At 39.9% G+C, this 16,293-nt stretch overlaps 1 protein-coding gene across 1 annotated transcript in view; it reads left to right on the top strand.

Annotated features, from left to right (window-relative positions):
* LOC108280171 (CUGBP Elav-like family member 5) overlaps nucleotides 1–16,293 on the top strand; it is a 230,960-nt gene that overhangs the window by 165,251 nt on the left and 49,416 nt on the right. The window contains exon 4 of the mRNA XM_017494980.3: nucleotides 11,435–11,563. Coding sequence (XP_017350469.1) covers nucleotides 11,435–11,563 — 129 coding nt within the window. The remainder of the gene's footprint in view (nucleotides 1–11,434; nucleotides 11,564–16,293) is intronic.

Here is a 16,293-nt window from a genome sequence, read left to right as displayed (position 1 = left end):
AGATTGCAGTTTACAGCACATTACAGTCTCATTCTAAAAAAAAAACAAAAAACAACAACAACAAAAAAAAAACTCCAAACAGCAAGGCTGAAATGTAGCAGCGCATTATTTTGCCAGTTTTTTTTTTTTTGGTTCTTTTTTTTTTCTTCTCTGCCCAATAATTTTGGAGCTTTCCCAGCACATACTTAGGCACACGCATGTCCCAGATGTCTGAAAAATCAGCACCATCTGCATTTTATTGTTTTATTTACACATGAAATATTTGGACTGTTAGGTACATCACGACAAATACTGTATTACTGCCAATAGCTGTTTCACTCACAAGCCATAAACTGAAAATATGCTAAAAAAAATAAAATAAATAATAATAATAACCTTTATTGCGCCAGGATAATGCAAGAGAAAAGCAGAGAATGTGAGTTCAAATCCCAAAGAGGCCACAGCCATTTGCGGTTGGGAACCAAGGGACATAATTGATCATTTTGTCTGGGCGTGCTATCTCTGAGCTGTCAATCACAGTAGCTGTTGATCCAAATCTCACTAGCCAATCAAAGTATATAACTGATAAGCCCCGCCCACACGAGAGGTTTGTGCCAGAATGGCGAACGCAAACGTACAGAGCGTGAAAGAAAACTTAAAATTGAAAGCGTATAGAAAAACCCATAAGCCACGATCATCAAAAACGAAGCTTAGGAAACTGCTAACAAAGAACGCTGTTTATTTGAAGACCGAGCGTGTCAAATTTTTAACATTGAGTTAATCGTTTTCAGAGTGTTTTCTCGTGTCTTTCTCAATGTACCGTATATTCAAGTTACGTTCAATGCTTTTGGCACAAATTTCATTCCGTACACAAGCAGGATTAAAGAAAGCAGTCCCGTGTAGATTTCTAATGAAGACTATTTATCAACTTGAGTGATGTAGCTGAGGTTGAGGAACTGTCAGAGTCCGACTTCACACACAGTGCTGACAATAATGTCATCTCTACCTCTGTTTTCCCCTCAGTGTTTCCAGACTCAACTACATACGACTATATCGTAACGCTTTCTTGGGCAGTCTCCTAAGTTCTAGGTATTTCCAGTGACTCCATTTTCTAACATTCAAACCGATACATTTTACACATAAAGCCTCGCATCGTTTTACTGCATTCAAACGCATTCATTTTAACAGCTCAATGCTTGTACCTCGTATTTCATTTAAGTCCTGTTTACTTTCATTTGTAATTCTATCATCCAGTCAGTCCCATCATACAAACTAAACCAGTTTCTTAATTGGAGAACTCATTCTTTTCTTCATGCCCACTAGGTATGTGCAACACACACAAAAAAGATTCCTCTTTAGATGGAAACCAATGTTTAAGGTTATATTTGGTTGGGAGAATCTCAATTTGAGCTTTTAAAAAATAAAGAAATAAATAATTCAAACGTTCATACGCGGCATAACGTGAAAAACTTTCAATTCATTTCCAGTGAGGTGTGTAACTGATTGAGCTCGCTCTGAACGCACACAGTTACTGCCTGCACATTTTTAACTCAGTCTTGCATCATCTTCTCCCACCTTCTCCCCCCATTCCTTTTTTTTTTTTTTTTGGAGCGCTTCAGAAGAATGCTGTCTTCTCTCTGTCTCTCTCTCTCTCTCTCTCTCTCTGTCTCCCACTTTCACAGAACACAAAGACTTCTAAGTAAGTCTACTGAACGAGATTAGCTACTTAGTAAGTCGCTGCTGAAAGTTAGTTGACGCTTTCTAGGATAGAAAGTAAGAAGGAAAGAAAGGGATGGAGTGAGGGATAGACGGAGGATGGAGAAGAGAAAAGGCCGAGTAGAGATGCAGATGCAGCCACAGCGGCAGGAAGGAGGGAGAGTCCAACACATGGGGTTCATACATATTCACCCTGCTAATGAGAGGCAAATGAGGAGTCTGTCTGGATAATCAGCATTATAGCCAGCAGGAGAGAGGGATTTGGCAGAGAGAGAGAGAGAGAGAGAGAGAGAGAAAGTGAGACGGAACGACAGAAGAGTAACTCCGAGGTCATATTATGAATATGCATCCAATAAATCAATCCAAGCCCCCTGCGCTGTGTTTCAGCCGATAACGTAATTATCTCTCACTACTGCTCTGTCGTTCTCATCACTGGCTTTATATCACAGAAACATCAACACGCTATACAATGCTGCTACTCCTCGTTCTTTCTCTTCATTTTCTCATCCCCTTTTTTCTTCTGCTCTCACTCTTTTGTTCCCCCTTCACTTTCTTTCCCCTCACACTTTCATTGTCTCTCTTTCTTTATTTGTTTTCCTCTCTCGCTCTTTTGTTCCCCCACTTTTCCTCTTTTATTCTCCCATTATTTCTCTCATTCATTTCCCTCGCGCTCGTTTTCACCATCCCTCTCTTTATCTCGTTAATTCTCAATTTTCTCTCTTTCTTTCTTTCTTTCTTTCTTTGGTTCTCTTCTCTCTTTCATTCTCCCTGCGTTTCATCCTCCCTCTCTTTCTCGCTATCACTCTCCCTCCCTTTCGATCTTCTTCTCTATCACTCTTTCCCTCTTCACGATCTCTTTCGTCTTCCATCTCCTTCTCTTTTTATTCTCCCTCCCGTACCATCTTTCTCTCTTTCATTCATTCTGCTTCTCTTTCTCTTTTTCATTCTCCTTCTCTTTTTGCCTAGCTCTTTTTTCTCCCTCTTTCTCCCACCATTTTGTCCTTTGCTGCTTCCATCTATTCTTCCACTATTGTTTTTTTCTTTTTTTCATTCTTTCTTTCTCTACCTCTATCGTTCTGAACTTATCTTTCTCTCTTCCCCTTCTACCCCTCTTTCATTATTCCTCTTTCTCTAAATCATTCTCCCTCTCGCTCTGTCATTCTCCCCCTCTTTCATTTTCTCTCTCTTTCTATCGTTCTTCCATCCCCGTTCTCTTTTTTCTTATTCTCCCTCATTCTCTCTTCCGCTCTGGTTCTCCTTCTCTTTTTCATTCTCCCTCTCTTTCTCTCTTCCTCCCACCATTTTGTCCATTGCTTCTTTCCATTCTTTCTTTCTTTCCAGCTTCTTTCTTTCTTTCTGTCTGTCTGTCTTTTTCAGTGAGGAGCTCTGCGGTATTATGTAAAACATAAAAGGAAACATAATAAGAAATAAAAGTTGCAATAAAAAATTGGCATAAAATAATAAAGAGTTTAACAGGGAGTAAAAAGTAAACAGATAAAAGTAAAACATAGCAAAATAATAAAGAATAATAGGTATTATATAAATAAATGATATATACTAAGTATAAATATGGGTCTTATGCTATTTTTATATGATATTTTTTGTGTTGCTATTGAATTTTTTCAGTAGCTGAAAAAAAAAGTGCATGCACTGTTTTGTTTGTTTGTTTGTTTGTTTTGTTGTGTTTGTTTACCGCAGCTCTGATGGATGAAGTTAACGCGTCACACTACAGACTGTCAGTCTCTCATGTCTCTGTTAATATTGTATGGACGGATTTGGGCAGACCTACAGCGTGTATAATGATGCACTGCACTGCTTGTCCCCTCAGGCTGGACACTAATAGAGCTGAAACGAGTCAGGCTTCTCATCGAGCAGAGAAGAACAGATCAGCAATCCAGCAAGCAGACTGCAACAGCCAGCAACACTTACACGGGTGGGGGGGAAAGGGGGATGACAGAGGGAGGGAGAGAAGGACAGACAGATGGACATGGATATCAGCGACGTTGTGTATATTAGAAACGTTCTATAATTTTTTACGTTTGTTTCTCTCTGATAGAGAGACATGACGAGAGAGTCAGCGAGAGAGAGAGAGAGAGAGAGAGAGAGAGAGATGGGCAGTGTGAAAGAGAGGGTGTGGAAGAGCGAGACACAATGAATGACAGTGAGAGAGCTCAGAGGCTTCTTGCTGCCTGCAAAGCATTTCACATACACACACACACACACACAGAGAGAGAGAGAGAGAGAGAGAGAGAGAGAGAGAGAGATGCTGATGCAGCAGCGTTAGAGAGGAACAGGGGAGTTAGAGCAGGAAGTGTTTTGGGGGAGGATTGTGCTGGAAGCTGTTGCTCAGAGAGCCATTATAGTTAGTGCTGCAAGTGTGTGTGTGTGTGTGTGTGTGTGTGTGTGTGTGTGTGTGTGTGTGTGTGTGTTTATTAAGAGAACATCTCTTAATTGTGAAGCCAGTACATCGGTGCAGATTATGAAACTGGTGTCATTTGGGGCTTGCATTCTCTTTCATCGTCATGGCAACTTTAGATTCATTAAGTTTATTCACTTGGCTGTGACTTTAAAAAAAAAAAAAAAAAAAAAAAAGCCCTAAACAGTGGAATGGTTTTGAAAGGAAAAGAAGAGTAGGCAGTTTAACTGCTCAGGACAAACAAGGGACTCGTGAAGAACTATCCCAAAACATAAACACATGTGCGTCGTTGATCTTCCAGGTAACGATACACGGTATTACGCGTATAGTATGTAAACTTTTGAACTCACCGGCCTTTTGTATTTATTCTTGGACATTGGACTCGCTAAATATGGTCTCGACTGAGAGTTGGTCAAAATACTGTTTGTTTTGCATAAAGATTGACAAACACAGTCTAATCACTGCTGCAAGGAACGAATGATGCTAACTATGCTTTCCAGTCTCGATCTTGACACTGTTTTTCATTTGGACTCTTCGGACAGCCTCGGTTTTGACTCTAGTCGGCTAGTCTTGAACTTGAAAGGTGGTCTCGACTACAGCTCTGCTCGATCTGCTATGGATCTGATGGGAATTCTAGATATTACTGGTCTCCTGTATAAAAATATTGAGTGGTTTCCGTTTTGTCCTTTATTTTTAAGTTCGCGCAGGCCTTGAATTTGACACCTGTGGACATCAGGATTGGACGAAACTCCTTCATGCTATTTGCATATCCGCCGTTAAAATGTGACGTGATGCGTGCGGGGATTTCTCCGGTTTTTGTTGAAATTCACTGATGAATCCGTAGCCAGATATCCATTTGAAATCTCAGCAACAGTCTGAATTGTCAATAGAATGATTTTACGTTTAACGTTAGCGACGTTAATATCGGCAAAACTTGCTTCGCAAAGCAGTAACGTATTTCTCGTCTAGCGTTGTCTGTGGTGATGTTTTTATATTGTGTGTAGATTTTGCATGTTTTGACTTTGTTAAAACACGCATCAGACTGTTAAACCGGGCGAATCACGGGTCGGTTCTCTCATTACTCGTGCCAGCACTGTGTTGGAGGAAAAAGAATATTAGTGTGTGTTAGTGTGTGATGGATGTCATGGCCTTGGAAGACATTTTGTGATTTACAGGCACTTATCTTATACTTTATTTAGATTCGCCCCTACCCCCCCCCCCCCCCTCTCTGTGGCCTTGGGTGGACTGTTGCTGTGTGGTGTTTGCTCCGTTTCTTTATATAGCTTAGCACTCGCCGTAGACATCAGACCTTGACTCATAAAGATGATAAAACTCTGACACGTCGTCAAGCTCGGCCGTCCTGACAGCAGTGTGTGTCTGTTTGGGTGTGTGTGTGTGTGTGTGTGTGTGACAGTCAAACAAGGCCACCGACAAGGCATTAAACTCACATGTCCTCTGCAACACACCCGTCATCCGAATCCATTGTTTCGACTCAATCATGCCCACATTCAGAAGCCTCCATCACACACCTGGACGAGTGTGTGTTCGGTAAACACATGCTGTGTGGAAACTGTTGACTGAGAGTTTCATCACTCAAACTGCACACGCACACACACACACACACATGCGTGTTCACACAGCGTGCATGCAAGCTCCGTGCTTCAATCTCCAACATTCGAGCGGTAATCATTTACAATAGCGGAACAGAATAATTCCACCATTCACACAGTGCACCCTTTAAATACAGAACCTTGTGGGAGAGCCTTCACATTCTGGTGCTAACTAACTGGACATTAAAATAAATGGTTTTAATAGTATTTAATTGTACTAACCCTCGGGCATACGGTGGCTTAGTGGTTAGCACGTCCAGGGTTGGGGGTTCGATTCCCACTGCTGCCCTGTGTGTGCGGAGTTTGCATGTTCTCCCCGTGCTGCGGGGGTTTCCTCCGGGTACTCAGGTTTCCTCCCCCAGTCCAAAGACACGCACGGTAGGCTGATCGGCATGTCCAAAGTGTCCGTAGTGTCCAGGGTGTACCCCTGCCCAATGCTCCCTGGGATAGGCTCCAGGTTCCCTGCGACCCTGAAGGATAAGTGGTATAAAAAATGGATGGATGTACTAACCCTAACCCTAGTACAAATCTGATTTCTTTTTATTTATTTTTTGCTAGATCCAATTGAAGGATGTTTTTGCAAATCTGATTCAAACCACCCTTTTATATGTGTTTACAAATTTGTATTTTTTGACTCCTTTTTTTTTTGTGCATAATACTTTTTAAAATGCAACCAACATGGAGACCTACCTACCAGCTTGTGAGCTTACAATAGTGTGTTCTGCTGCTATGTAGTACAGTGATGGACGGCAGATTGGTGGGATGCTGTTAGTTCATGTTTTCACTTTCATGATAACAGTTATAATTTAACATTTAGCTTTCTCACTATTGTTAACATACACAACATCACAAAAACGATACCATATTAGAACGAGTGTGTTAATATGAGGGTATTGTAATATGGTAATACTCTGAAAAACTTAATAATATGAATATTAATAATATGTTAACGTCAAATAATGTCAAAGCTACTTTTATCGAAGAATGAATACCTGACTGGATAATGTTGCTAGGATGTGCCAGTTCTCTTACAGATGTTCTTTGTTTTTAATGCTACACAGCTACTGTGTGGCTAGTGCTGAAATAGTGGTAAGGCAATATTTCTTTTAAAATTCTGCTTCATTAGAAGGCTAATTATCATATTTCAGTGTTAATATGGAGATAATGATTACAAACAATATATTATAATAAAAAAAAAAAACACTCTGTAATCAGCATGTCTTTACTGATGAGGTGCCAATTCTTTCACTCACAGTGGGTGCACAAATTCCCCATGACACACACTGGGTACATGAAAGGGGAATAATAGGAGGTTTATTCAGAGCTCTGGCAAACACACCAACATTTTCTCACCCTTTCTCTCTCTCTCTCACAGTTTGTGACCAAAATCTGGGGTTTGTATGGAGCCGCTATTGTGGGTCAGCTCTGATTGATTTGGCAGGTGGCCTGTGCCATGTGCTTTCTACCAAGATTAGAGCTTTCTCTCGCTCTTTTACCTCCCGCCAGCAGTCCCTTTTTCCTCCTCCCTCCATCCCTCTGTTGCCAGTATGGCACGCTTCCTCTGTTCTCAAGCCTCTGGCTCAATCCATCTCCCTGCTCTACCAGCCCCAATAACATGACACCTCAAAACAAATTTCCTACTTTTGCTTCAATCCTGGACTAGGAGGGTTAGGAGGTGTTGTAGCTCTGAAACGGTGCAAAAAAAAAAAACAACAAAAGTTCGAACCCTGTATTTAACTTCCATCCTTGAGTGGAAAATAGTGAGAATGCAATTTTCCATGCTCTTGTTTGGTAGGAACGATGGCTTAGTTTCTGTTGATACTGAGCATTGCCGGCCAATCTGTTTCATTCTGCAAATACAGAATTGGAAATCCAGCTATCAAATCGTCCAGCTGTCCTTTTGTCTTAGCGGCGGCTTGATTTTTTTTTTTCTTTTTTTTTTTTTTAAGCCTCTTGAATTTGTACTTATTTTTGTAACGTAGTCTTTTGTATACTACTAAGGCAACTTATAACTTACACTTCTTATACCAAACTTCACTGCTGAATTAAAACAGCTGTGGGCTATAATCTTACACTGGAGCTGTTAAGCTAATATTGGTAACAAATAATGGAAGTGTATATTAAAAGCCCACACATCTTGTATAAGGTTTATCAGCATTTTTGGGTTCATAGTACTACATAACACGGTTATATTAACATGGTTTATGTTAGTTGTCATGATAAGTAAGAAAAACCAACGAGCACCAGCAGTCATATAGACCACTTTTGTTTATTTTAATTCAAGTTCATATAAAACCTGAGTCAAACTGACATGAGGCTCTCTAATGACACTTTACAGGGTGAATTGTGTCAGAATGTCAAGACAACTGACTTTATGTCAGAGTCATATAAGGATCATCGTAGGGTTTGAGGTCCGATTCCCGGGCCACATGACTCCACATGCCGAAGTGTCCTTGGGCAAGACGTTGAACCCCGAGTTGCTCCCGATGGCAGGTTAGCGCCTTGCATGGCAGCTCTGCTACCATTGGTGTGTGTGAATGGGTGAATGAGAACCAGTGTAAAGCGCTTTGTAGACCCGCTAAGGTTAAAACAAAAAAGCGCTATATAAGTGCAGACCATTTACCATTACAATTTAACCATTATGTGATTTTAAACAGCAAAACCAAAAGAATTAGAGCTAAAGAAACTAAACGAAACTGCCTTACAGTGTCATGAAGTTGCCATAAGTTTGGAAATCTTAAATAGTAACGTTTGTCGTTACAGTGTTGTCATAATTATTCATAAAAATCGCATAACCCGAAATATGAAACTACACCACATTATCACTAACCAGAGGTGGGTAGAGTAGCCAGACATTTTACACAAGTACAAGTCAAACTACTTATAAAAAACTTGAGTAAGAGTAATAAAGTATCCGATGAGAAGACTATTCAAGTAGCAAGCTGCTAGTTACTTTGGATCTGATTAAAATGAAGGGAAAATCCTGAATCTTAGACTATATGGAGAATTGTATCTTTGAAAGTCTGTCTGTTCTGTTTATATGATACAAAACCTGGGTTCAAGATAATAATGCTAATGATAATGAGTATTTATTGGTCACACATACACAGTGAAATTCTTTTCTTCACATACTCCAGCATGTCAGGATGCTGGGATCAGAGCGCAGGGTCAGACTTGATACAGCGTGCCTGGAGCAGAGAGGGTTAGGGGCCTCAGGGCCCCAGTGCTGGGGCTTGAACCCCAAACCCTCTGATCAATAACCCAGAGCCTGGCACTGCTGGGGCTTGAACCCCCGACATTCCGATCAGTAACCCAGAGCCTTCTCTCTCTCACACACACACACACACATACCAAAAAACATTTTCCCAACAGTCTTTACTTTCACAGCATGTTAACAACACGACCTTGCCCGCATCTGCATTTAAACAAGACAACAGAGAACAAAAGAGTAGACTAGGGAATAGAACAGAAGAGAAAGTGTGTGTAGAGAGAGCGTGAGTATGTGAGTATGTTTGTGTGTGCGTGCATGTTTGTTTTTTAATGTGTAATTGTAATATAGTAAAGATTGCTGTAAAGCGATGTTAATTTCACATTTTTGTGAAGGAGTCTCCAGTGTCAGTGCTTTGTAACACTCAGAGGTCAAGTGTTAACAGGAACTCATTTGTTTCGTAACATGTTCCCCAACCTTAACTGTGACACTAAACATATAAATGTAAAAATTGTTAACACTGGTAAATTGCTGTGCTATAAGAGGAATTGGAAAAGAATCAACTCCAGAGTGCGCGTCACACCACCCCGTCGAGTGTTTTCCTATAACAGCACGCCACCTCATGTTTTATTCCTTACATTGTGCAGGGGTTCTTAACTACAGTCCTGGGAACCCCCGGCGCTTCACAGTTTGATGTTTTCTCTTCCCTCAACACACCTGGCCCACCTAATTAAAGGGCTTAATAATAAGCTGGATCATGTGTGTAGGGAAAACATCAAACTGTGCAGGGTCGGGGGTCTCCAGGACTGGAAACAAGAACAGCCAGCCCAGAAAAAGTCACACATACTACATTATGTCACACTAATGCACACATTTCCATGGAGACAGTGCGGTTCAAGTGAATTTTAGACAGCTGTCACCTGTTGGAATAGCGCTTGGTATAATGTTTATGTCGGTTTATGTTAATTATCATGTAGCCCTATGAATACTCTTAAGTGCAGTTCATTCATTTTCTTCTCCCACACATGTATAACGTATAACGGCAAAACGACATTGCATAGATGGAATTGTTTTAGCTCAGATTTAGCTTAGATTCCTGTACCACTGCTCATTCATGCAATTATCCAATTAGCCAATCATGTGGCAACAAAAAAAAATCAAGGTTCAGATTTCCAATCAACTGACCAGTTTGAGTGAGCCTGTGCCCACTGTAGACTCGGTTCTTGGCTGACAGGAGTGGAACCTGATGTGGTCTTAATCTGTCGTAGCCTCAAAGTTGTGCGTTTTGAGATGCTTTTCTGCTCATCATGGTTGTAAACAGTGGTTATTTGACCTACTGGAGACGTCCTGTCAGCTAGAAACCAGTCGGGCCATTCTCCTCTGATTCAACTCAATTCAATTCAATTCAATTGTATTTGTATAGCGCTTTTAACAATGGACAGCTTTACAGAAATATATAAACACAGGATACAGATTTTAAGTGTGTGAATTTATCCCTATTGAGCAAGCGATGGTGGCGAGGAAAAACTCCCTAAGATGATATGAGGAAGAAACCTTGAGAGGAACCAGACTCAGAAGGGAACCCGTCCTCATCTGGGTAACTTCTCTCTTGTTTATACAAGGTGTTCCTGCCTCCAGAACTGATGCTCACCATTCGTTGGTAAACTCTGTATGAAATCCCGGGAGATCAGCACCTTCTGATATACTCAAACCAGCCTTTTTGGCAGCGACAACCATGCCACGGCCACTGAGATCAGATTCATTTCCCCCATTTTGATTTTGAACTAAAGACCTGTATCTGCATGATTATGTGCATTGCGCTGTTGCCACATGATTGATCGATTGGATACTTGAATGACTGTGTTCCGGTTAAGTGTCCAGTGAGTGTACGCGTTCATATAATATAATAGAGAAGTGCAATCTTTTTGAAGTGCGTACAGGATTCCAACATTTTCATGAACATTATTTGGACAGCGTGCTGAAATGCGGGAATTTGGTGTTACTCTGGTTGTCTTACGATCATGTATTAATGACTGGAGACTCACATTTGCAAACTACTACTTTAACAGGTGGGAGTTTCAGCAAAATGAAAGGCATGAAAATGCGAACATGAATCATGACAGCACGTTGAAGGGCTTTAATTGGTACAGGAGTACTGTGAGATGGAGCTTGTGTGTGTTAATAGGCACAGATTTCTGAGTCAGGTACTCATAGCGCTTCATTATTACTATTATTGCTGATGTTCCAGTGCGGGGGCGAACGATTGTTTTTTGACCAATGTTAGCTGACGGCCTGTGGGCTAATGTTAGTTCTTTCTCCCTCACTTCTTCCTACAACCACTTGCTTCAGGTCACTAGCATCTGCAGGACTTCATGTCTAATCCTTGAACAGCGAGTTCCTCAGACAGCTAAATGAAGAAATCGAATGTAATGTAAAGCATGACCAGAAGGCGGAAGTGACATGATGGAAAGCATAACAGACAGTTTTACTCTGTTTGTGTTTCAGAGGACAGGAAGCTGTTTGTTGGCATGCTGAACAAGCAGCAGACGGAGGAGGATGTGTACCGCCTTTTCGAGCCTTATGGAGTGATTGAAGAGTGCACCGTATTGAGGGGTCCTGATGGAAACAGCAAAGGTGAGAAGAGGTTCCTTTCTTAAATCAGGGAGTAGGAAATGAATTTGTAGCATGCAGTAGTAGTAGTAGTAGTAATAATAATAATAATAATAATTGACAGTCACCATTTTACCTACACCAGAAGGCCGCTTCATATTGCATCTGTTTTTCAGTCACTACACCGTTCTACATTTTATTTAGAATTTCTTTCTAATAAAATACATCAGGGTTTTAAAGACACAGAGTTTTCTTTCCATCCTCCTTCCTGCTGAGCGTCCCAAGTGTAATCCATAAGAAACACGTGTAAAGAAACCTTTTCATTGTGTACTCCTAAAATATGGAACACAATGCCCCTTGATAGTCGACAGGTTTCCTCTATGATAAGTTCGAAACAGCTCGAAGCTCATACTTTTTAATTCATTTTATTATCACAGAAAAATTGTTTAGCTGTTTTATAGTTATTTTGTAAGTATTTTGCTAGTATCCACACTTTATTGAACACATCATACTACATTTTTGTGTGTTATACCTATTTATACCATGATGCTGTTGAAATCTCGATTCTGATTGGTCCGAAGGTGTTGAATTATTTTCTATGCCAGCAGTTTGGACAGTACTTCCAGCTACAATACGAGGTTTATATTAATGCGTTTGTTCTAATAAGTTTGTCATTGTTTCGATGGTAAAAACCTACACAGAGACTTCATACGCAGAGACCATTGGTGCTAGAAGATACGCGAAAACTTTCGTGGACGTTCCACAACATTAAACATAACTGTAAATGCATAAAAGTATGACGTGTTGTTATACATCCTTTAATAAGGATAAATTGTTAGCGTTGGGAAGCTGTTGTGGTACAAGAGGGAAAAAAAACACTTCAGGATGTACTGTTATAGGAAAACAATCAACACTGAGGTAGTATAGGTAGTTTTTTCTGACAGACTGTAGTATAAAGCTGTATTGCGTTGTATGTTTAAACACATGAACGGTGCTAAATAAATAAATATTATTACTCTAAGGCTAAGGTATTAATATCACAATTCTGGAACGGAACAGAAGTAGCAAATAATTTCACTCAAAATGATCCAATATACAACTACAGTATACATTTCTGTTGCCCATCTTCAAGCTTAACTTAAGTTTAGCTTAAATGCCAAAAACCCTTCACTGCAGAACATAAAGTCAGCGGGGTAGAGTTGGACCTGATCCAGCTCCTCCTACATGGGCGGAGTCAAGCCAAAAGTCCAGGGGGTGGAGACAACTGAGTGTGTTTCAGTCTGGATAAGTGTGTTTAACGTGTTGTACAGCATTGTGTGGGTAAGGGTTTATGGTTTAGGATTAGAGTTAGGATTATAGGAGGAGATCCAGCTCCACCCCCTGGACTTTTAGTTCTGCAGTGAGTATTATCTCGAAAATGCAAGACTGGAAAACTGTCAAAGCACTGCCATTAGTCTTATAGTTCAAATATATTTCTTGGGAGCTTATGATTTAATGCCCTAGACTCAATAACAAAACACTAACGTTAATCTATTAGCTAAACTTAGCTGAGCTCACCACTATTGCTTGATTAGTATGATTAAATGTTTGAATGTTGTGTTCATTCTCACTGTTGTTGTTTCGCTTTTACTAGGAAGCATTCTGAGCTGGCTTGTATGGATAAAAAAGTGCTGTATGCATAACCTGAAAAGAATAACCTAAAAAGAGAGCGTGTCGATGAGAACCGTGCAGTAGTTTACACTTTGATTTCAGATTGCTTGGAGGATTTCGGAGACAAAGTGAAACACTTGATCTGCACAAAGCGAAGCATTTGATTCCTCTGAACACAAAAACCTGCCCTGTAAATAGAAGCGCATGTGGATGGACTCCAGCTGGGCTGTCATTTACACGTTCGGTTTTACTCTGTCAGTCTGTCTACACACACACACATGCACGCACGCACACTCGCACACACACACACACACACACACACACACACACACACCCTTATGCCCTAATCTAAAACACATACATGATATACTCTATGCACTCAGATAAAGATACTCTTACTCTCTTTCTCTCAAACGCATGTATTTGCACGAGCACACACATACACACACACACACACACACACACACACAGACAGACACAAGCAAGTCAAGCTGATGTTCCAGCGTGGAGGCGTTTGACGAAAGGCCTTGACACTAAAGTGGCAGAATCCATTCCTGAGTAACCGCATCTCAGTGGGACACCAGTTTCATTCAAATCCCATCTCACAGGCTCTCTCTCTCTCTCTCTCTCTCTCTCTATCTACCTCTCTCTCTCACACACACACACACCCTCACCTGCACACCAGTGTTTGTCAACTGGAAATGTTATGAATCAACCTGGAATTGGACGCGGGTTTATAATGTCTCAACGCACTGTGAAGAGGATGGTTTGAGTGGCCAAAAAATCTCCAAGGATCACAGCTGGAGAATTGCACAAGTTATTTGTATCTTGGGGTCGGAAAGTCTCCAAAACTACAATCTGAAGTCACCTACATCACCACAAGTTGTTTGGAAGGGTTTCAAGAAAAAAGCCTCTACTCTCATCCAAAAACAAACTCAAGCATCTTCAGATTGCCAGACACTACTGGATCTTCAAATGGGATCGGGTTCTGTGGTCAGATGAAACCAAAATCGAGCTTTTTGGCAATAAACACCAGAGGTGGTTTTGGTGCACACAGAGAGGTAGCCATATGGAAAAGTACCTCATGCCCACGGTTAAATATGGTGCTGGATATTTAATGTTCTGGGGCTGTTTTTCTGCCAGAGGACCTGGACATTTTGTTAGGATACATGGCATCATGGACTCTATCAAATATCAACAAATATTAAATGAAAACCTGACTGCCTTCTGCCTGAAAGCTTAAAATGGGCCGTGGTTGGATCTTCCAGCAGGACAATGATCCAAAACATTCATCAAAATCAACACAAAAATGGTTTACTGACCACAAAATCAAGGTCCTGCAATGGCCATCCCAGTCCCCTGACCTGAAACCCATGGAAAACCTGTGGGGTGAACTGAAGAGGAGAGTCCACCTGGATTCTGTATGGAGGAACGGTCTCAGATCCCTTGCTCCAACCTCATCTAGCATTATAGGAGAAGCCTCAGAGCTGTTATCTTGGCAAAGTGAGGTAGCACAAAGTATTGACTAAAAGGGTGCAAATAATTGTTGCATACCTATATTTAACAAAGATATTTTTTATATAAACCTGTGTTTTGCTTGAAATTGTTTGATATCAATGAAAGCAGAGTATTTTTGTGAATTTTATTAACAAAATATCAAAAGGTTAAACAATAAAGACCATTTTTCACAGCCTTCTTTGCTCATATTTACCAAGGGTGCCAATATTAGTGCAGGGCACTGTAGCTAAAAATGTGACTTGTTTTAAAATTCATTTAAAGATAATCAAATCAATCCATACAAAATATAAAATCATGTCTCTTTATATTTAAACAATTCCAGTTCCAATAAACGCTTTTCCAAATCCGTTTGTTACAGGATGGGATTGAATATTTATTTACTTTTTGTCCAATATCCGATCAACCATTTTTTGCTGGTGCCATCTCTAATAATAATAATAATAATAATAATAATAATAATAATAAGAAGAAGAAGAAGAAGAAGAATACATTGTCATATATTTTTATATGTTAAATCTAAAACATTTAGTGCATTATTATTATTATTATTATTATTATTATTCTTTTTATTATTATTCACCAATAAGGCTTACATTGTTTTCTTTGTTACCCAACAATCAAACATGCACAATTAAAAACATCAAAAAATGCACAATTAACCTCATAAATTCTTAGATTATTATTCAGTTATACATTTTAAAGTATATTATTAGTCAGTAATTACTATACATTATTAAGTAATTGGGTAAAACATTTTTTTTTAAATTTGTCAGCACCAATGGCTCCAGGGAATTTGTAATGTTTACTTAAGCCATGAATATAGTGCGATATATATTTTACTGCCACCTTAAGTAGGCATTCTAGGTATTATAAAATACAGTTTGCCGTCATTCATGCAGAGAAGTGGGCAGTGTGTTTTTGCTTCCTTATAACGGATTTTGAAAGCCCTTCAACAGCTTCTCAGTTCTTCAAACGTCATATTTTGCTGAGCTATCATTCAACAGCATGCCATAAATGCCAGGTGTTCACTCACCTGGTTGGTGTTCACACTATTGATGGTTTGTTTGTACATAGTGGATGCTATCTTCAAACTCTGGGCCTCATTTATCAGTATTTTAGTAAAGTTGTAAAAATAAATGTTTTCATACCGAACGTAAACAAAGATTTTCTTCGTACTCGTGTGTGTATTAATTGTATAATTGTGTGTATAATGAATGCGAAACACCAAGTACGCATCGAGTTGTGTGCACAAAACTCCTAAAAAGGCAAACAACAACAATTGATGACTAAATGACATAGCATGTGCTATATCTTCCAATAATGCAGCTCAGCCATTGCAGAGTGTCGGCTATCACAGGCAAGCAATTCTTTTCTAACTCCTTTTATAGGGTGCCATTTCTTTTCTCCTAATTGAATAGGTAGTTTTAGTGGACTTCATTTATGGATTTGCTTGCTTTTTTAGGCGGTAATATGACACGAGCAAGTTTCACAACATTGTCATTAATAAGCGATTTAAACTTGACGGTGTAATCCGTATAGAAAAATTGTAGAATCGCCAGATTTGAAGCCTATCAATCGAAATTGAC

The sequence above is a fragment of the Ictalurus punctatus genome, chromosome 20 (genome assembly GCF_001660625.3).
Source record: "Ictalurus punctatus breed USDA103 chromosome 20, Coco_2.0, whole genome shotgun sequence".
NCBI lineage: Eukaryota > Metazoa > Chordata > Actinopteri > Siluriformes > Ictaluridae > Ictalurus > Ictalurus punctatus.
This window is presented reverse-complemented; position numbering and strand designations above follow the sequence as displayed.